A 22549-nucleotide genomic window follows, 5' to 3' on the forward strand; every position below is an offset into this window, starting at 1 on the left:
GGGATCATTCCCAGAACAAGTGAACCGACAAGGAGGGTTTTTGCAAGGAGTACCCATGCTGGTAGTAGCACTATTCCCAAACCCACTGAAATCAATACAGTCGCCACAGCCGACCCTTTTGCCAAATCAAGCCTACAAACAGCTGGCCTAACCCAAGCTCAAGGCAGAACTTTCACCCCCCTCTATATGAGCCTAACCAGTACATTAAAAGTTCTGATGAAAAGAGGGTATCTCAAACCCCTTGATCCTCAACCTCTGTCTGACCTACTCCCTGCCAGGCATAACCCCACCAAATACTGCGTGTATCATCAACAGTGCGGTCATGGCACCGATCATTGCTACCACCTTCGTCATGAGGTCCAAAATCTCATCGACAACCAGACGATAGCTCCACCTCAAAACCCCAAGGACCAAGTACCTCATCTACACCTTAATCTAATCCATATACTGCCATCTACCTACAACCCCAACATATACATCACCTCGGCCCATTTACCCAAGCCTGAGGTGTTTATCCCAAAAAGCATGGACTTATGCATGATGGATGCACTTGAACCCCAATCATCTCAAACCCGTGAACCTACTACTTCTAAGCTGATGAGAATGATTGAAGATTTGCAGAGAACAGTGGCAGATCTGGCCTTTGGGATATTGGCTCCGTCATCGACCATATCACATGCCAGAAAAGGCTCTCCAATCTTGGGGCAAGCTGCAATTGAAAATGGCCAACCTAAATCCGTCCCAGGTCTGGGCAATGACATGTCGACAATAACTGGGTTCCGCTCTGATATAGCGACCCAATCCCTTGGCAAAGTGAAAGCAAGTGGTAAGAACAAGGTAGGGACAGGCATTGATCCCCATGAACACCTTCTATGGGCTGTTAAGGGTTTGAAAGCTGGAGGACTGAACAAACAGCAAGTGCTTGCAGTGGTTGCAAAAACTGCGGAAGACACTTTTGCCACTCAAGTTGAGGGCAGTTTGAATCAAGAGGCAAGCTGGGACAAGGGATGTCGTACCAGAAACGCCCCTTTCAGCTTCGATCCTACACTCGGAAGAGATTAGCAGACCCAGTCAGCACCTGCCAATCCTTTCGCTAGTACATCTAACCCGACCACCCCACAACCAGCAAAATATCCGCCCCGGGGTCAAAGGACTTTTACCCCGCTCTATATGTCTCTATCAGCGGCCTGGAAGGTCCTGATCAAAAAGGGGTATCTAACGCCCCTGAAACCACGCCCACTGCCAAATAACCTCCCTCCTTCACATAACCTGGCCAAGTATTGTGTCTTCCATCAACAAACCGATCACGACACTAACCTTTGTTTTTGTCTTCGCCATGAAATACAAGTTTGATTGACAACGGGGTCATCGTCGCACCAGGTCCTACAAAGTCTATCGGCACTAGATCAGTGAACTTGGGGGATAGTGTGATGTGATCGGGGGATAAACCACCTGCGGATGGCGCTCAGTTTAATCCAGATGTGGTGGATGGCACGCATTGTTTGGAGCAATGTGCAACTGTTGGTTATTTTACTTTCTGACTTAGGTATTAAGTCAGTTCTGTTGTGCTGTATTGAGTCAGTCTTTTTGTGTTGAGTCAGTTGAGTCTGTCTTGTTGTATCGAGTCAATCTAGTTGTGTTGGAGTCGAGTGATTTCAGGGGTGTTACCTCAGACATCACTTGCTTGTTTTGTGTTTGTCTTTTACACTCTTTCTTTTGAGCCTGTTTCTGTGCCTTGAAATCATTGCATTGACCTGAGTTTTTCAAAACTTTTCTAACACTATGATGAAAACAAAGAGAGAAGAATTCTTCAGGATTTGTAAAAATTTGATCGAATGAGAGAAAGAGAGGCATGCTAAGCCCTTAATGAATGAGATCATGTTTGCTAATGTGAGTACTGAGAAGGATCCTGGCTTGATCCAAATTGGTTCTACATTGTCTTCGGCGCGAGCGACTAGTCGCTTTCTTAAAAGATTTCAAAAAATGTTTTGCGTAGTCCTTCAAAGACCTATGTGGAATCACTCTTGAGATTGCGCAGCATAGGATCGCTCTCAGCCTCAAGACTCAACCTCTTTTGTTTTCAAACCTTGAACTTGGATTCAGAATGTTCAACGGTCAACCACAATGTGAGGCTTGTATGGCCAGATTTGAAGTTGCCCATGAACTAGGGGCAATAAGGTCGTATGACATCAAAGGAGGCCTGCCAGGCCAGATTTGAAGTAGCCCTCAAACTAGGGGCGAGAAGGTCAGATCAAAAAGATCAGCTATGATCAAAAGGAAGCTTGCAGATGTGCTCAAAGATTCAAAGGATGGGTCATTCCGCAAACAATGACCGGCAAGAAAGCCAAATTCTAGCAGCTAAAAGAAGAAAATTTATTATTGAAGGACAATCGAGTTCTTATCGACAACACTACGGACAATTCAGAACCAGTTGGATGGACTCCTACATCATCAGGGAACAACAACCATTCTCCTGGGTTCAGATGGCTTTGAGATCTCAAAACCAATCAACATGGTCAAGTTAAACACTTTTACCCTTGAGAGGCTCGTTGGGTTGAAAACCCAAAAGGGCGACCCAGGCAAAAGTTAGAGAAAGAAAAAAAAAGAAAAGAACAAAAATGAAAAAATGAAAAAATGCAAAAGAAAAAGAAAAGAAAAGAAGAGAAGAAAAAAAAGAAAGAAAAGAAATGAAATGAAAAGAAAAATATAGCTCGCAAGGTTGAAAACCTGGAAGGGCGGCCTTGGCAAAAATTAGAGCGTAAAAGGAGAGTGTCAACACCCGAGTGAACCTCAACCCGGAACTATGTCAGGCCTAATTCCCATGTTTGGGATACGTGGGCAACTTCATCCTGAAGTTCGGCCCTAATCATTTTCAGCCTGCTTGGCTCATCCATGTTGATTGGTTTATCCTTATTCAACTCGGCTATCTTGTCCATGTGAAGTGGCTCGTCTTCGTGCTCATCTTCGTTCAAAATCGGATTGTCCTATTCCGTTAGAAAGATTCAGCTGCAAGACGATTCAAAGTTCAGATTTGAAGTCGTGCATCTCGAGAGTAGATTCCATGTTGGTTGAGCAGTGGCCATTTGCAAAAATAGTTTTTGAGAATTTTTAATGAAGTTGACTAATTTTCTCAAAAATTATTCCATTTTTTCAAAAATTATTCCATTTTTTTCCCAAAACTAGACCATTTGTTGGACCCAAAAAAGAAAAATTTTCAGTGCTCATAGCCTGACTTGCATGATTTTGAATTAGAAAATCAAACAAGTGTGTTAATCTAACTCTCACGTTGACCAAAATTTTTTTAACAGAAAGCCAAAATAAAAAATGGTCAAAATGATGAACTAGGGGCACAATTGAGTTAGGTTTTCTATCTTTTCCCTGTTGTCAGCATATTCACCAGAGAAGGCACCACACTTGCCAGAAAGGGTACTATCTTTGCCAGAAAGGGCATAACTAAAGCTAACAATAGAGGGCTGAAAGCTCTCTCATCCTCCAAGCAGCAAGGTATCAAGCCAAGTGCGAAGCACGAAATGGAATGGATCAGGGTATTCCACTCCCTCATCTGGACAGGTCTGATCACATCCAAGCTAAGCTAAGGGCATCGTCAACCGATGTCAATTGCAGATCTGCTGCATATCTGGTCGCACCGGAACCCCTCTGTGGGAGAAACTCACAAGTTATGAGTGAAAAAAGAAGAATCTAGTAGAATACTAGGGGCAAGAGCCCATAACTTTCAACTTATCCATCAACCACCCAGGGGAGGGATAAAAAAATCTGAGAGAATAAAGAATATAGAGATGTGCGCTGAGAGAAAAAGTGAGGAAAGGGCTTTTCAGAGAAAGAGAAATTGAGTGCTAGAGTGACGTGAGAATCACAACTGAGAAAGGGTGGGAAACAATACCCGAAGAAACTAGCTCCTCGTGAACCGAGAGGTCTCTCACCATTGTAATACATCTGAGTGTCGTGTGTGTTGTTTGTCTCGATTCTTATTTCGAGTCGTTTTTACCTTCGTTTTTCCTTTGTTGAGTCATTTTGACTGTGGTCAGTTGTAGGCTTAATACCTGGTTAAGAACTTGTTTCTCAAACTCAATTTCAAAAATAAATCGTTTTGTGCTTAGAGTGCTGTGCCATTCTCCACATTTGTGCAAAACATGATTTGTTCTTTCATAAAACTGCAGGGTTCAACCCAAGTCATATGAGAATAGTAAAACCAGGACCTATCTGAAGCTATATAGGTTTCGGACTGCAAAGCAAAAGAAAAGAGGGGAAATTTGGAGCATCTTAGTGTGTTTCAACTTTGGCAAATTCCGAGACTGCATTCCAGGTGCACCTTCTCAAGCCTCGCCCTTCTCTGGAGTATGAGTGTATCTTGACCCCAAGTTTAAGCCTGCTTCAGGTCAGAATGGTAATTAAAACAGCATGCAGATGTTATCTCTCGCCAATATGAACATGGTGTGTCCTTTTTGAGCTGAGCATGTTGCAAAGTCCTCCGAGAGGTAAATCGGAAGCACCAAAGTACATATTTGATGCCCCTCTAGTGCATAGAATGTGCACTTTCATATACACTTCCATTGCATGCATGTCGTGCATCGTTATGATTCTTGCATAGAATATGCTTTCAATGTTGCATAGAATATGCCTGTTTCTTGCATAGATTATGCTTTCAATATTGCATAGAATATGCTTTCAAGTTTGCATAGAATATGCTCTTGTCATCTTGCATCGAGCATGCTTTCAATCAACATCTTGCATCTATCGCACAATGATCTTACTCAATGCATCTGTTTCACAATTTCATATCACTCGCACTGTCATGTGCATCGCGCTTTCTTGCGCACCTTTTTCCACTCGCGTGTCGCGTGTTTGGATTGCTTATTGCACTGTTTTGTGCAGTTTACACTCGCACTTTCTTGCGCATCGCACTGTTTTGTGCAGTTTACATTCGCGCTTTCTTGCGCATCACACTATTTTGTGCATCGCACTTTATTGCACACTTTTCTCCACTCACGTGTCACGTATTTGGATGCTTATCGCACTGTTTTGTGCATTGCGCTTTCTTGCGCACCTTTCTCCATTCGCGTGTCGCGCATTTGGATGCTTCTCGCACTGTCTTGTGCATCATGCTTTCTTGCGCACCTTTCTCCACTCGCGTGTCACGCGTTTGGATGCTACTCGCACTATTTGTGCACCTTTAGTTAGCACTATTTTGTGCATTCGCTCTTCTTCGCACTATCTTGTGCACCTTCCTCGCACTGTCTTGTGCACTCTCAGGTCTAGGAGACCTTAAATCCTCTGAAGGTGAAATTCCTTTGGTGTTTGTGGTGCCCGAACGACTTCCGGTGGTCTGGTATAGCTACCTGCCTGTATTTGCGGTGAGTTTCTAGGAGATCAACTGAGACAGTGGAAACTAGAGTTCGAATGACCGATGCCTAGAATGCAAAGGTTCGGGATTTTCGAGACTAAAGTCTGGTTTAAATACCCAAGGTTGTATCCTCAGCTTGAAATCTGTATGACAGCCCCATAGGTTGAGGTAGCGAATATGCGCCTCAATTCTGGATACTGAACCAACCTAGTCTGTCACCCTGTTGGAGAATAGGGAAAGTTGCGACTATAGTCAGGGAGAAAAGTGCTACCTGTAGTTTGGAAGTGCAAGATGCAGAAGAGGAAGATCCCCAACAGCATAAGGTGGGTCATCACCAATTGCCCCTGTAAGGTACTTTAGAGAGCATCACTTCCTAGCTGCATTATCGTATCTATCATAAGTGTTGCATAGCATCTATCGCATGCATCTATTGCATTATCCATTTTATCACCTGCATCCTTTCCATGTTAAGCTTGGTCTAGCATGTGCTCATACCATTTCCTTCGTTGAAGCATGGTTCTGTGTTAATGTGTACGCGCCCATTCCACTAAGAGAATTGTGGTCTGAGGGTGTCGGCACCTTTTCTGTGTTAGACAAGGTCTATTTTGTGTCCATGTCTTTTCTAGGTAGAAATGTGGTTTGGCAGCGCGCCTTATTCACTGCATCCATTGCATTCATTGCATTGTACTTTGTTTTGCTGCTTTCAGCATGTAGGATCACGATCTTTCCTTAGCAAATCATTCCTCACTTATATCATGCCACCTAATTACTTGTATTCTTCGTGCGAAACACAAAGTTCTGCATGTGCACACACCTATTCCACTAAGAGAATTGTGGTTTAAGGGTTCCAGCACCTTTTCTATGTTATGCGTAGTTTGATTTTGCATCTCCATCCCTTTATGATATTTGTGTGGTTTTGCACTGTTTGTGGTTTGATTATTTCATTGCATTGTATTTCATTTATATTGTTTTGTTGCATTGTGTATCATTTTGCATTCTGCCCCCTGAACAATGCTGGTTTGATTCCTTGCAATAGGATATGTAGGCAGCCTGCAGGCACAACCATTTATTTTTGTCTTGTTTGCTTGTCTGAGTCTTTGGTCTTGTCAAAAATGGGTCATCTCTGGGCTTTGACATTCACGCCCGTCATTTCATGACCTTCGAGTTCTGTCAAAGAGGGGCAACTATAGACACCTCATTTTTGACCGACCTTAAGACTTAGACGTCATCGTTTGTGCGCGCGATGATTGTGCATGTTTGTACCCGTTTTCAGTGCCCGAAGTTCTCGGCTGAATGCCTTGTCTTTGAGCCTCTAAACCCTCTATGTTTTGGCCTTGTTTTTGGGCCAAACCTTGGTGCCTTTTGTCTGGAGGGAGGAGAGGCCTTGGCAGCCACTTTTGGCATTTGCCAGCCACTTTCTCCCCTTGCCAGCCATTTCCCAGCCACTTTTTCCCCTTGCCAGCCAATTGGAGTGGCCGGTCAGCCACTTGAAGTAGCTGACCGGCCAGTTAAGTAGCTGACACAGATTTTTTTTTGCAGATATTTCTCCTCCAGCTGTCCTCCAAGTGCTCCAACTGTCCTAGCTCAGATATTTCGACCAAATGCTCCATTTTTGCTATTTATTGAAGCCATATCTCTCATTTTGGAAGGTGAACATCCCTCTCTCTCTAGAAGGTTTAGGAGCAAAAATTCTTCCCTCTTTCTCTAGAATTCTCCCTCTCTATATATTTTGTGCTTGAAAGGGCTTGAAAGTGGGAATTCTCCACACTCTTGCAAAGAGACCCTAGACCAAACATCTCTAACTTGTGCTAAGGTTCTTGGAGGTCCTATTTGAGCTCTCAAAGCTGGTTTAAGCTCAGAATTAGGGCTGTTGTGTGCTTGTGCTTCAAGAGGTGTAAGGGTTGCCTCTTAAACTTGTCTTGCATAGTTTAATTGCTATCCTTTTGGACTATTTTGGGGCTGGTTTTCAACTGAAAAAAACTCTGTTTTTAAGTCCTTAAATTGGTGGTTTAAGGCCCTTTGGAGTTTGGGGGTGGTCCTCCCTTTTGCTCCTTGGCTTGTAAAGCCTTTTGAGCTATCTTTCAAACTTTTCAAACAATCTCTTTTTGGCCTTAAAACCACCGAATTCCAAAGGAATTTCAGTGGTAGAAAACTTGTTTTGAGGTCCCAAATAGGAGGGGATAGCCTTCCCTTATTGTCTCTCTATGCCATGGCTTATTAGCACTATAAAGTAGCATCTTTTTGTGGCCAATGTCAGCTCATTTCAAGCATATTTTTGTGACTTTTTGGACCTGTCATAACTCTATTTTTGGCTAGTTTGGTCATCTCTTGCATGCTTCTTGCACTTGTAGTGTAATCCTACTTGTTAGCCTTGCATGACTCATGAGTTAGCCAATTAATCTAGCATGTTTTGGCTCTACTCCAGCATGTTTTTGGCATTGTTTTGACATGCTTTAGGACTATTTGAGTGGTCTTGGCCTTTTGGGGCTTGCTTTGTATAGCTATAGTGTAAATGGCTTCACTAGTCTTGTGTTTTGAGTCCTCTAGCATGCTTTGCTTGGGTTGTTTGAATAATATGACATCATTTAATATGTGATTTCAGAGCATATATCACTATCAAGTGGGGGTCGCACCCCCAGTGAGGTGGCGAGCCCCCACTGGCTGAAACTCAAAAAAAATAAAAATAAAATAAAACAGATTTTTTTTTATCGAATCACAGCGCGCCACCTCACTGGGGGTCGACCCCCAGTGGGGGTCCGAAGCATTTTTCATATCACTATCATACTCTCACATATATCGCTCTTTCAATGCTTTTGAGAAGTTAAGCCTCATACCTTGTTTGTGAGCCAATACATAAGCATGATTTTCTTGCCTTTTGTACCTAAGTCTTAGTAGGTTTTAGCCATTATTTTGATGTGTTTTAAATCTGTTTTGAGTTGGTTCGACCATATGAGGCTTCCCTTGCATGGTTGTAGTGTAAAGGGCCTTGACTAGCTTTGAGTTTTGAGGCCTTTAACATGTTATGTATGTGATGTTTGCATGGTATGGCACCATTTGGAATGTAATTTCAGTGCATATAGTGTAGTCACACTCTCATACACTTCACTTCTTCATAACTTTTGAGGGTTGTGTATTATGCCTTGCTTATAGGCCAACATATGTGCATGTTCTTCTAGCGTTTTGAGCTCTCATTTCAGCATGTTTAGACCATTATTTTGGCATGATTGAGCTCTGTCCAGAGCTGGTTTTGACATTTGTGCTATGTATTGCATGCCTCTTGTGTATTGCTCTTTACTAACTTTGATGTCCTTGGTTCTCAACATGCTATGCTTGCATTGTTTGCATGCTTTAGGTCTTTAGCATGCCACTTCAGCACTGAATTTCTGCCACCACCCTCATTTCTTTATTTTTCCATTTCATTTAAGGGTTGGTTGGCCTTGAGTTTGTGTTTGAGCTTGGGATTGAGGCTTGCGCTTAAATGGCTTTAACCCTCTTTTGAGGGTTCCTTCTAGTCAAAGGCATGGTCTCTCCTATGCCTTAAACCATTCTTTTGGTTGACCTCCTCTCCTTAGATGACTTGCACATTGGACTTAACCAATTAAAGAATGAATTGGTAATGTGAAATGTGTACACACGAATTGAATCAACTAAAACATGCCAAGATAACATATGTGTGTTGCATTGCATGTGTTTGGATCGGACGTCAATCCAAACACAAGTAATATGGGACGTTTCATATTGGAAGTGATGAAACGTGTCACGTTTCTTTGTGCTAACACCCTTGATCAAGCATGATAGGGTGAAGGCTCTTTGTGTGTTGTTTGTGCATTCATAAACATGGTATAAGCTTGGTTCTTAGCTACCATGCATTGAAAATGCTTGGTTGATGGCTTGAGAGCTGAGTGCCACGCTCTTTTGAGCTTGAGAGATGATTGGGAGAGTGGCAGTGCCTACATTGTCTTGCAAATACATTGTTGTGCCTCTATTATTCTCTGTTGTAGCAAAACCAGAAGCCGGTAGAAGCAACTAGCCGACCGGCCAATGGCACTAGCCGACCAGCCAGTTTTAGTGGCTGGCAGCCACTTTTTCTGGCTGGCAGTCCACCAGCAGATTCCTGTTTTGAAGTAAAGGTATTCTGGAGATTGGCACAATTTTCAGAGATCAAGGCAAGTGCAAACAGAGGCAATTGACAACATGGTAATGGATTTCCGAGCGAACGCCAACCGAGCATGCATGTCTCTATGTTATTTCTAACTATTTCAATGTGTTGTAACCAATTAGCTTAGATTAGCTAGTTGTTCAATTTGTGTTTGTAATAATTAATTAGCTAAGTTAGTTAAGTAGTTGGTTTGTGATAAGTAGCTTAGCTTAGCGTAGTTAATTAGCTTATTTTTTCGGACCCTCCGTCGAGAGGGCACGTTGTTGTAATAAGCGAGCGTGCGTGTGTGTGTGCATGTCTTCTAACCCCACGACTTTCTCCCTATTACTTAACTGCTTACGATGGTTAGTTTTAGGTCATGTTTCAATTAGCATACCTTATGCTATGCATGTTTGCATCATTCATTTGTATTACATGCACCGGGCTCGGCGTATCATTCAAACTGCATTGTATTTCAATACCTATTTGAATACATGTATCAAAGTGGTGCCACTCATATGCCATCTTAGATAGCCTAGCCTACTTAGTTGCATTTTGCATGTGTTCCATTAGACAATTTGTATAGTTAGGAGCATGCATTGTTTTCTAACTAGTTTCCTATTTTGGCTTGGAGTATGCTGTAAGTGTTTACGCTTTAGCATCCTTGCATGAGTGTGAGTGTTGCCATGATAGCATGCTTGTCATGAGGCTATTTGCTTAAGTGATTAAACTGCATGAATGCCTGTGAATGGAGGCTTTATTACTTGAATTGGAATAATTCATTGAATGTATGTTTTAAGCCCACTTGAGAGTGTCAAATTCAAACCATTTTTGAAAAACAAACATGAGATGTTTTGTTCCAAATTGAGTGATTTAGTCTATACCTGTGTGTTGTGCGCATCACATAGTAGGATTAGATAAATAAATCGGAATAAGAACACATGTGTTTTCAAAAACAACATATCATGTTTAGTAGAGGCCGATCCTTTGATCGGGCGAGCGGGGGTGCTCATTTCAGGACCTTCCCCTCTCGTACCCAAGTTCCCGAGCCGATGCAACTTTGGTGATGACGGACACGTGGCCTTAGGCATGAGTCAGGGTTCCCTAAATTTTCCAAAACAAAATATTTAGGTGGCGACTCTAAAATCAAGCAAAGCAATCCATGTTTGGCGCTTTTTAATTAAAATTGATTTTCCAAAACCAATTGCCGGATTTGGACTCTTTGGTGATTTATCAGTCTTACATTGTACTTTGTGAGATTAGATTCAAAACCGTGACAGGAGTCCGAACTGTAGTAGCTAGAACTCAATTCGCGCCCTCTCCGAAAGGGGGGCGCGCGGAGCGAGTTCGGGCGGTCTACAGTGAGTCTAATTGGTGCCTAAGAATACTTAGAGTGTCATGAGGATGCAATTATGCATTTAAAAGAGTTAGTCAAAAACTGCTGAAAATAGGGTCCTTGCTCGAGCGCACCTTTGGTTAGTCGAGCGGTCTGCAAAGCTCTGTAAAAATACTGGTTGGCCTTAAAGTTCGCTCGAGCGGTGACTTCACTGCTCGAGCGGCCATCAAATCTTATGTGCTTTCAAAACCAACAAAATAATTTCCAAACACATTTTCAAAACTCAAACTCTTGCATGAACAAATTTACGCATGTAATTTTATTAATAAAGATGAACCCATGGCTAATTTTCTAAATTTTAATACAAAAATCTCTTTGATCATTAAGATTAAAACCAATAATTTCATGAATATAATAATTCCAATATTCTTCTTTCTTTGTTTTATAAAACATAAATTAAAGTTATACAGCCCTTTCAAAAATCTTTACATGTAAGAAAATTAAATCAAAATCAAACTAATTTTTGATTCTCAAATATAAATTATAATTTATTTCCAAATTTAGATTTAATTCATTTTCTTTGTATCAAACCCACAAATTTTAAAATATGAATTAAACTTTTCAAACTTTTGAAAATTTCATGATGTATGTAAAAATAGAACCCAATTTCATTATTAATAACAAAAATCAAACTTAACTAATGAATTACAAAAATCAATTTCTTAGAGTTTCAACTTAACTTAATTTGCAACCAAAATCTTAATTTATGATCATAGATATTCCAAAATGTGTTTAAATTGAATAAAACTTTTAAATTAAATTACATGCATGGATTAAAGATCAAAATCAAACAAATTCCTAATTTCAAAGCTTTTCTTTTTTCTCTTCAAAATATGAGATTAAATTAGTCAAAATTCTTCAAAATCCAAGATGCATGTATAATTAGAGTATTAAACTTGTAGAATTTACTCATCATATAACAATGAGGCTTAATTTCATGCAAGATCGCAACATCAAACCCAAAATAATTAATTTCTATAACCATGAACCTAACTTAATCTCTTCACCTTTGTTTTCTAATTTCTTCCAAGTTATACGAAATTGAACCCAAACTCATCTTTAATTCAAGTGTAATACAAGGATTCTATAAAATTCAAGCTTAAAATCATTAGCTTTAATCTTCAATTTGATGTACAATTGATGAATTCTTAAGCTCCTTCTCTTTTCCCTTCAATCCGTGGCTTTCTCTCTCTCAATGGTCTACTTCAATCAACCTTCTCCAGCACATACTCACTCTCTCTCTCTCTCTCTCTCTCTCCTATGTGTTTGAATCTAATTTCCAGAACATGTGTTACACGCACACACTTCTCTTGAGGCATCCACACTACACACGTGCACAGATCCAAGCTGCCAGTACAACAACAATATACACATATCTGATTTCTCTACACACCCACACAGGTTTCTCTGCACACCCACACACAATTACAATTCTAGATTCTTCCTTAATTTGATTTGTGATAAAGACTAGCTTAATTAAATAACATGTACCCTTTATAAATCTTAATTAACACATAATTAAATTAATCATAACCAATCACCAATCCCACATAATTTAATTAGTCTAATTGATTTCAATTGAGGCCCAGTTAATTATATTTAATTTTTATCATCCTGAATCAGATTTTTAATCAAACTCCTAAAAGACTCCAAATATTAAATTAAACTTATTGTCATCATCAATTTTGATTTCCCAAACTATTTAGGCCTTCAATTTCTAATCAGACTCAAAATTCCCATCAATAAATTACATATTTAAATTGGACCCCTCATAATTCAATTTAATTCACAATAATCGCAATTCCCAATCTTCATAACTTGATCAACTCCCATTCGGACCCAATTAATAAAATCTCAATTTTACTAAACATAATCGAATACTTAATTAAACTCCCATATGGTCCGATACTCAAAATTAAAATAATTTAATTCGTCAATTTCACCTTCTTGAGCCACTTAAGCTTTGTTTTTCAACTATAATGTAGTTTGTATTTGGTTGGCCTTTTTGGGCAGCAAACTTGATTATTGATTTGGAGGTCTGTTCAGATAGCAGGACTGTATGTTAATTTGTGCTTTCAGAAAATTCTATTTATTCCTAAAGGCTCATACCCTTTCTTATTTGTACTTGATGAAAGTGATGAATATTACTTTGGCCAAATGTTTTGTAGAGAATTTTCCTTTGGATTGTGTAATACATAGTGTGCAAAATGTCGAAGAAATGTGCTAATCATACATGTTTAATTGTTACAAAATAAGCAGTTCTCAGCCAGAGACAGGCTACGGCATCTGATGTACCAAAAAACAAATATAGTTACTAAAATGTGGGACTGAACTTGGGGGATGATTGATGGGGCTGAAACAGCTCAACTACCCATCAAACATTTTTTTTTCAGTGTAACAAAGTTCACAACATGACCAAAACATCGTTCTTGCTTTTGTCTCCATAGTTGTGCATAAAAATGCTTCTCTTCTCCAACCTCTTCTTAAACCAGCAGAACTGAATTGGAGTATAAAACTATAAAAATTAAAACCAAAACTCCAACTTAATAAGTTCCCATTATTCACATTCACTCTCATTCACAGGAGCTATGGGAAATCACCAATAAAGCTCCCGATAACTTTGTACAAATGACATTAAAATGTTTAATAACAAATCACTCAACATGGGTATTAATGGTTACTTCATTGAATTTGTTTCATTACATTATTTGGACTTGCAATTCAACTCCTCGAAGATTTGCATACTTTCAAAATACAAAGGCCAAATGAGCATGAAGTGCAACTTTTACTGATCAGAGTATTCTCTACTTACAAAAATAACATCTCAAAATCTCAAATATCTCATTAAGATTTTATTTTCCCTGGAAAAGAAAATGAAAGCAAGATAAACAAAAGAACAAAAAATGGCAATGGAAAAATCCCAAGAGAAGCCTTGGAGAAAGTTTCGACGACTCCGCTACCATGCCTTGACTTTCAACTATTATTCTCTGTAACTATAGCTTCGTATATCAGCAGTGCTGTCAATATCTTAATAACCTTTAAAGGACATGATTCCTAAATGCCATGAGCATTTTTGGTGATAAGAGCAAAACAAATGCCAAGATTGAACCAAAAAACAACACGAATCCTTACAAGTATTAAATCGTGAGAAAGTAAGAACACAGGCGTATGAAGAAAAAAAAAAAACTAAGAAGTTCATTTATTCATTCCGTAATGAAAACAAAGATAGAATCTGGTTTACAAAGATGAAATTTAACCAAGCGAAGCTAAAATATCCTCAGCAATTGCTACTAGGTGTTGCACGGCAATATTGTTAGCCGTGAAAGGTGATTTACGCTTATTAGGTTCCTCACCGAATATACCTTCACAAGTGTCAGCATTAGTAATGGCCGAATCTCCTTGATGGATAGCTTCATTGTTATCTGACCCCACATTCTGAATGGCTTTAGGAATTTCTTTGACGATTAAATTATACAAATCAGTGCAAGCGGTGAGACATTCTTTGAGAACAGGTTCTGTTGTTTTGCTAAGTAATTTTTTCACTTGATTGAAAGTAGTAGAAGCTTTAGTAAGTGCAGCTTCAAGCATGATACGAGCAAGCCCTGTGGCATCTGCCTTTGCACTACGAGGGTCTGACCTTAGAGTCGAATTGCAAAGATCGGGATATTCAGATTTCTGGCAGGTATCAGCTATTAAATCTGCATGAGAATGGTAATTTAGACTAAAGAGGACAAAAAGAAGAACAATTCTTGTCATGGTGAGTACTATCTTCACTCCTTTCCAAGAGAGAGTTTTGTAATTTTTATTCTTTACGTTTTGATGGAGAATGAGTGTTTTACTTTGGACAAGCTCATGAGTATTTAAGCACTCAATTGTAACAATAGATAGTAACAAAGCACAATCAGAAATAAATGCATACATGGTATAATAGTAAAGTTAAATGAAACGTCAATGCAATCAATGGTCAAATAAGGTAAACACTAATAACACAACACAGAGCACTCATTTGTCTTGTTGTATTCAACACAAAACAGAAAAGGAAAAATATAATATATTTCTTATATATTATAAACATATGGTAAGTTAATCAACACCCGAGGAGTCTTCCTAATTTTTATATATGAATATTCATGTGTATTTATGAAATTTCAATGCAGTAAATGGTCAAATAAGCAATGATAACGTAAGACATTCAATCCAATTACAAGACTACCATATTTGGCATGGTTGTGTAACACTCGCCATATTTGATTTCACAAGATTAATAGTGAGGTATTAATAATCTTATTAAATTAGTGTGGTATTTATTCACTATTCAATTGAATTAGTAGGATAAATTATTTTTTGTCCATTGTATGATTAGCACTCATTTGTCTTGTTGTATTCACCACATAGCAGAAAAGGAAAAATATAATATATTTCTTATATATTATAAACTTATGGTAAGTTAATCAACACCGGAGGAGTCTTCCTAATTTTTATATATGAATATTTATGTGTGTATTTATGAAATTTCAGTGCAGTAAATGGTCAAATAAGCAAAATAACGTAAGACATTCAATCCAATTACAAGACCACCATATTTGGCATGATTGTGTAACACCCTTTGACCATGTTTTATTTCACAAGATTAATAGTGAAATATTAATAATCTTATTAAATTAGTGTGGTATTTACTATTCAATTGAATTAGTAGGATAAATTATCTTTTTGTCCATTGTTTGATTTGTATGGGATAAGAAAACTTATGAATGTAGGATTACAACTATATTTATCTTGTTTTCCAATCTTACTCTCCATCAATGTTTCTTCACAATCTTTACTTTATCAAAATTTCTTCATAAACGTGATTTTAAAAAAAAAAAATTGTATATAAATAAATAAAAGCAAAATTAAAATACAAAATACAAAGGCCATGTTTGGTTTGTTTTTTAATTTTTTTTTTAAAAAATATAAACTAATTTGATGAAATAAATATCAAAAAATATTTTAAGATTTATAAAAATTATTTTTGGCCTTCTAAAATATAAAATTATATAGATTTAATAATAAGTGTTTTAATTTTTTTTTATTTCTTTCACCAAATTAATTTTCAAAACAATTTTAAAACAAGTTTATAAAAACCAAACCAAACATCACTACTACAAAAATAGTTAAAGATCACACTTTGACAAAAAAGAAGATCTCACTATTATTGGAAGTGTGATAAAAAAAATTAGATTGATATTTTAATCACACTTAATTTGATTGAGTGTGATAATATTTATTTTTTATGTCACTTTTCAATTAAGTGTGATTATATATATATTTTTTTAATCACACCTTCTAATTGAAGTGTGATTATATACACACTACTACTTTTTAATCACACTTTTTAAACAAGTGTGATTATATATATATTTTTTAATCACACATTCTAATTAAAGTGTGATTATTTATATATTTTTTAATCACATCTTCTAATTAAAGTGTGATTATATATACACTACTACTTTTTAATCACACTTTTTAAATAGGTGTGATTATGTATATATTTTTTAACCACACATTCTAATTAAAGTGTGATTATTTATATATTTTTTAATCATACCTTCTAATTAAAGTGTGATTATATATACACTACTACTTTTTAATCACACTTTTTAATATATATATATTTTTTAACCACAAATTCTAATTAAAGTGTGATTATTTATATATTTTTTAATCACAGCTTCTAATTAAAGTGTGATTATATATACACTACTACTTTTTAATCACACTTTTTAAATGTGTGATTATATATATATTTTTTAACCACACATTCTAATTAAAGTGTGATTATTTATATATTTTTTAATCACACCTTCTAATCAAAGTGTGATTATATATACACTACTACTTTTTAATCACACTTTTAAATAAGTGTGATTATATATATATTTTTTAATCACACATTTTAATTAAAATGTGATTATATATACATTACTACTTTTTAGTCACACATTTTAAATAAGTGTAATTATATATATATTTAATCACACTCCCTAAATAGTTGTGATTGCATAAAATATTTCAATTTGATTTTTATATGAAATATACAATTCCCAAATCTGCGCCTCTATTCTATCCATGAATGATAGAGACGACTCACTATTAGAAAAGAAGGCTTTAGACACGGAACTTTTCACCCATTTTTTCATCTTCCTATCTCTCTGTCTCTGTCTTTCTTCTCTCTCTCTCTCTCTCTCTCTCACTCACTCATTACTCTTCTCTGTCTATCTATCTCTCTCTTTCTCTCTGTGTCTCTGTGTCTCTTATTTTTTTTCTCTCTCACTTATCACTCTTCTCTGTCTGTCTGTCTCTCTCTTTCTCTCTATGTCTCTGTCTCTCTTATTTTTCTCTCTCTCACTCATCACTCTTCTCTGTCTGTCTATCTCTCTCTCTTTCTCTTTCTCTCTGTGTCTCTCGTCTATCTCTCTTCTGTCTATCTCGCTCATCTCTCTTCTCTCTCTGTCTCTCTTCTCAAACTCTCTTCTCTTTATCTCTCTCGCTCATCTCTCTTTGTCTCTCTCTCGTTTATCTCTTTTCGCTCTTTTTCTCTCTCTCTCTCTCTCTCTTTGTCTATATCTTTTCCCCCATTTTTTCATCTTCCTCTCTCTCTTCTCTTTCTCTCCCTTACTCATCACTCTTTTCTTTCTGTCTATCTGTCTCTCTCTCTCTCTGTGTCTCTTACTCATCTATCTCTTCTCTCATCTCTTTTCTCTCCCTGTCTTTTTCGCTCAACTCTCTTCTCTCTATCTCTTTCATCTCTCTCTGTCTCTCTCGATCATCTCTCTTCTCTCTATGTCTCTCTCGCTCATCTCTCTTCTCTCTATCTCTCTCTCGTTCATCTTTCTTCTCTCTCTGTCTCTTTTTCTCTCTCTCATTCTCTATCTCTTTATCTTTTTGTCCCTCTCTCTCTCTTTCTCTTTCTCTTTCTCTCTCTCACTGCCACTATGTTCGCGTTGCTCACTCTCTCCCTTTTGTCTTTTCTATTTACTGAGCTCCCTCTCGATTTATCTATCCACTACAAGAAAATGCACTTTTAGCAACCACTTTGTCTCTCTCTCGCTTATCACTCTGCCTTTCTCTCTCTCTCTCTCTCTCTCATTCTCTCCTCTATGTGTCTCTCACTCATCTATCTCTTCTCTCATCTCTTTTCTCTCTCTGTCTCTTTCGCTCATCTCTCTTCTCTCTATCTCTTTCATCTCTCTCTGTCTCTCTCGATCATCTCTCTTCTCTCTATGTCTCTGTCGCTCATCTCTCTTCTCTCCATCTCTCTCTCGTTCATCTCTCTTCTCTCTCTGTCTCTTTTTCTCTCTCTCATTCTCTATCTCTTTATCTTTTTGTCCCTCTCTCTCTCTTCCCTTTCTCTTTCTCTCTCTCTGCCACTATGTTCGCGTTGCTCACTCTCTCCCTTCTGTCTTTTCTATTTACTGAGCTCCCTCTCGATTTATCTATCCACTACAAGAAAATGCACTTTTAGCGACCACTTTGTCTCTCTCTCGCTCATCACTCTGTCTTTCTCTCTCTCTCTCTTTCTCTTTCTCTCTTCTATGTGTCTCTCACTCATTTCTCTCTCTCTCACCACCCATCTCCTTTACCACCTCCACCACTACTGCAAACGTCATTCCACTACCACCATTACTACCACTGTCGCCACTTCACCTCTACGACTACCATTACTACTACCATTGCCACCACTACCACTACTGCCACTACTACTACCATTACCTCTCCTTCACCCCTGCCACTTCATCTACTCTACCACTACCACAACTTCACCACTAATCTCCTTCGCCACCGCCGCCACCGCCACCACCACCATCATCTCTTATCCACCACCTTCACCACTACTGCCACTACTACTACCATTACCTCTCCTTCACCTTTGCCACTTCATCTACTCTACCACTACCACAACTTCACCACTAATCTCCTTCGTCACCGCCGCCACCACCACCACCTTCACCACTACTGCCACTACTACTACCATTACCTCTCCTTCACCCTTGCCACTTCATCTACTCTACCACTACCACAACTTCACCACTAATCTCCTTCGTCGCCGCCACCACCACCACCACCACCACTATCTCTTATCCACTACCTTCTCCACTACTGCTACTCCCTCTCATCTACAAAAAAGAATTCATTAACTACAAAAAATATATATTTTAACAAAAAATATATTTTTTTGACAACGGCAAGCCCGTCGCCAAAAAAAAAATAAATTAAATGACATTATTTTATTATTTAAGTTTCATTTCTGACCAAAAAAAATTTATTTTTTTATTCATGTGTGTATTTATGAAATTTCAATGCAGTAAATGGTCAAATAAGCAATAATAACGTAAGACATTCAATCCAATTACAAGACTACCATATTTGGCATGATTGTGTAACACCCTTTGGCCATATTCGATTTCACAAGATTAATAGTGAGGTATTAATAATCTTATTAAATTAGTGTAGTATTTATTCGCTATCCAATTGAATTAGTAGGATAAATTATTTTTTGTCCATTGTATGATTAGCACTCATTTGTCTTGTTGTATTCACCACAAAACAGAAAAGGAAAAATATAATATATTTCTTATATATTATAAACATATGGTAAGTTAATCAACACCGGATAGTCTTCCTAATTTTTATATATGAATATTCATGTGTGTATTTATGAAATTTCAATGCAGTAAATGGTCAAATAAGCAAAATAACGTAAGACATTCAATCCAATTACAAGACCACCATATTTGGCATGATTGTGTAACACTCTTTGGCCATGTTTTATTTCACAAGATTAATAGTGAGATATTAATAATTTTATTAAATTAGTATGGTATTTACTATTCAATTGGATTAGTATGATAAATTATCTTTTTGTCCATTGTTTGATTTGTATGGGATAAGAAAACTTATGAATGTAGGATTACAACTATATTTATCTTCTTTTCCAATCTTACTCTCTATCAATGTTTCTTCACAATCTTTACTTTATCAAAATTTCTTCATAAACGTGATTTTAAAAAAAAAATTGTAAATAAATAAATAAAAGCAAAATTAAAATAAAAAATACAAAGGCCATGTTTGGTTTGTTTTTTAAATTTTTTTTTAAAAAAAATATAAACTAATTTGATAAAATAAATATCAAAAAATATTTTAAGATTTATAAGAATTATTTTTGGCCTTCAAAAATATAAAATTATATAGATTTAATAATAAGTGTTTTAATTTTTTTTTTATTTCTTTCACCAAATTAATTTTCAAAACAATTTAAAAACAAGTTTATAAAAACCAAACCAAACATCACTACTACAAAAATAGTTAAAGATCACACTTCGACAAAAAAGAAGATCTCACTTTTATTAGAAATGTGATAAAAAAAAATTAGATTGATATTTTAATCACACTTAATTTGATTGAATGTGATAATATTTATTTTTTATGTCACTTTTCAATTAAGTGTGATTATATATATATATATTTTTAATCACACCTTATAATTAAAGTGTAATTATATATACACTACTACTTTTTAATCACACTTTTTAAACAAGTGTGATTATATATATATTTTTTTAATCACACATTCTAATTAAAGTGTGATTATTTATATATTTTTTAATCACATCTTCTAATTAAAGTGTGATTATATATACACTACTACTTTTTAATCACACTTTTTAAATAGGTGTGATTATGTATATATTTTTTAACCACACATTCTAATTAAAGTGTGATTATTTATATATTTTTTATTCACATCTTCTAATTAAAGTGTGATTATATATACACTACTACTTTTTAATAACACTTTTTAAATAGGTGTGATTATGTATATATTTTTTAACCACACATTCTAATTAAAGTGTGATTATTTATATATTTTTTAATCACACATTCTAATTAAAGTGTGATTATATATACACTACTACTTTTTAATCACACTTTTTAAATAGGTGTGATTATATATATATATATATATTTTAACCACACATTCTAATTAAAGTGTGATTATTTATATATTTTTTAATCACACCTTCTAATTAAAGTGTGATTATACATACACTACTACTTTTTAATCACACTTTTTAAATATGTGTGATTATATATATATTTTTTAACCACACATTCTAATTAAAGTGTGATTATTTATATATTTTTTAATCACAGCTTCTAATTAAAGTGTGATTATATATGCACTACTACTTTTTAATCACACTTTTTAAATATGTGTGATTATATATATATTTTTTAACCACACATTCTAATTAAAGTGTGATTATTTATATATTTTTTAATCACACCTTCTAATCAAAGTGTGATTATATATACACTACTACTTTTTAATCACATTTTTTAAATAAGTGTGATTATATATATATATATATTTTTAATCACACATTTTAATTAAAGTGTGATTATATATACATTACTACTTTTTAGTCACACTTTTTAAATAAGTGTAATTATTTATATATTTAATCACACTCCCTAAATAGTTGTGATTGCATAAAATATTTCAATTTGATTTTTATATAATATATACAATTCCCAAATCCGCGCCTCTATTCTACCCATGAATGATAGAGACGACTCACTACTAGAAAAGAAGGCTTTAGACACGGAACTTTTTCACCCATTTTTTCATCTTCCTATGTCTCTGTCTTTGTCTTTATTCTCTCTCTCTCTCTTTCTCTCTCTCTCTCACTCACTCATTACTCTTCTCTGTCTGTCTGTCTCTCTCTTTCTCTCTGTGTCTCTTATTTTTTTCTCTCTCACTCATCACTCTTCTCTGTCTGTCTGTCTGTCTGTCTCTCTCTTTCTCTCTGTGTCTCTGTCTCTCTTATTTTTCTCTCTCTCACTCATCACACTTCTCTATCTGTCTGTTTGTCTCTCTCTCTTTCTCTCTGTGTCTCTCGTCTATCTCTCTTCTGTCTATCTCTCTCATCTCTCTTCTCTCTTTGTCTCTCTTCTTAATCTCTCTTCTCTTTATCTCTCTCGCTCATCTCTCTCTGTCTCTCTCTCGTTTATCACTTTTCGCTTTTTTTCTCTCTCTCTCTCTTTGTCTATATCTTTTCCCCCATTTTTTCATCTTCCTCTCTCTCTTCTCTTTCTCTCTCTCACTCATCACTCTTTTCTTTCTGTCTATCTGTCTCTCTCTCTCTCTGTGTCTCTCACTCATCTATCTCTTCTCTCATCTCTTTTCTCTCCCTGTCTCTTTCGCTCATCTCTCTTCTCTCTATCTCTTTCATCTCTCTCTGTCTCTCTCGATCATCTCTCTTCTCTCTATGTCTCTCTCGCTCATCTCTCTTCCCTCTATCTCTCTCTCTCGTTCATCTCTCTTCTCTCTTTGTCTCTTTTTCTCTCTCTCATTCTCTATCTCTTTATCTTTTTGTCCCTCTCTCTCTCTTCTCTTTCTTTTTCTCTCTCTCTGCCACTATGTTCGCGTTGCTCACTCTCTCCCTTCTGTCTTCTCTATTTACTGAGTTCTCTCTCGATTTATCTATCCACTACAAGAAAATGCACTTTTAGCAACCACTTTGTCTCTCTCTCGCTCATCACTCTGTCTTTCTCTTTCTCTCTCTCTCTCTCTCTCATTCTCTCCTCTATGTGTCTCTCACTCATC

General features: G+C 36.5%; 1 protein-coding gene across 1 annotated transcript; it reads right to left on the reverse strand.

The window, feature by feature from the left end:
• Nucleotides 1–14148: 14148 nt before the first annotated feature.
• Nucleotides 14149–14817, reverse strand: LOC114281108 (pectinesterase inhibitor-like). The gene is made up of 2 exons (XM_082871776.1): nucleotides 14736–14817; nucleotides 14149–14594 (listed from the first exon to the last, which is right to left on the reverse strand). The coding sequence occupies exons 1-2, from the start codon at nucleotides 14815–14817 to the stop codon at nucleotides 14149–14151; spliced, it is 528 nt and encodes a 175-aa protein (XP_082727902.1).
• Nucleotides 14818–22549: the final 7732 nt, after the last annotated feature.

Source organism: Camellia sinensis, chromosome 5, assembly GCF_055761805.1.
Source record: "Camellia sinensis isolate YWXY chromosome 5, ASM5576180v1, whole genome shotgun sequence".
NCBI lineage: Eukaryota > Viridiplantae > Streptophyta > Magnoliopsida > Ericales > Theaceae > Camellia > Camellia sinensis.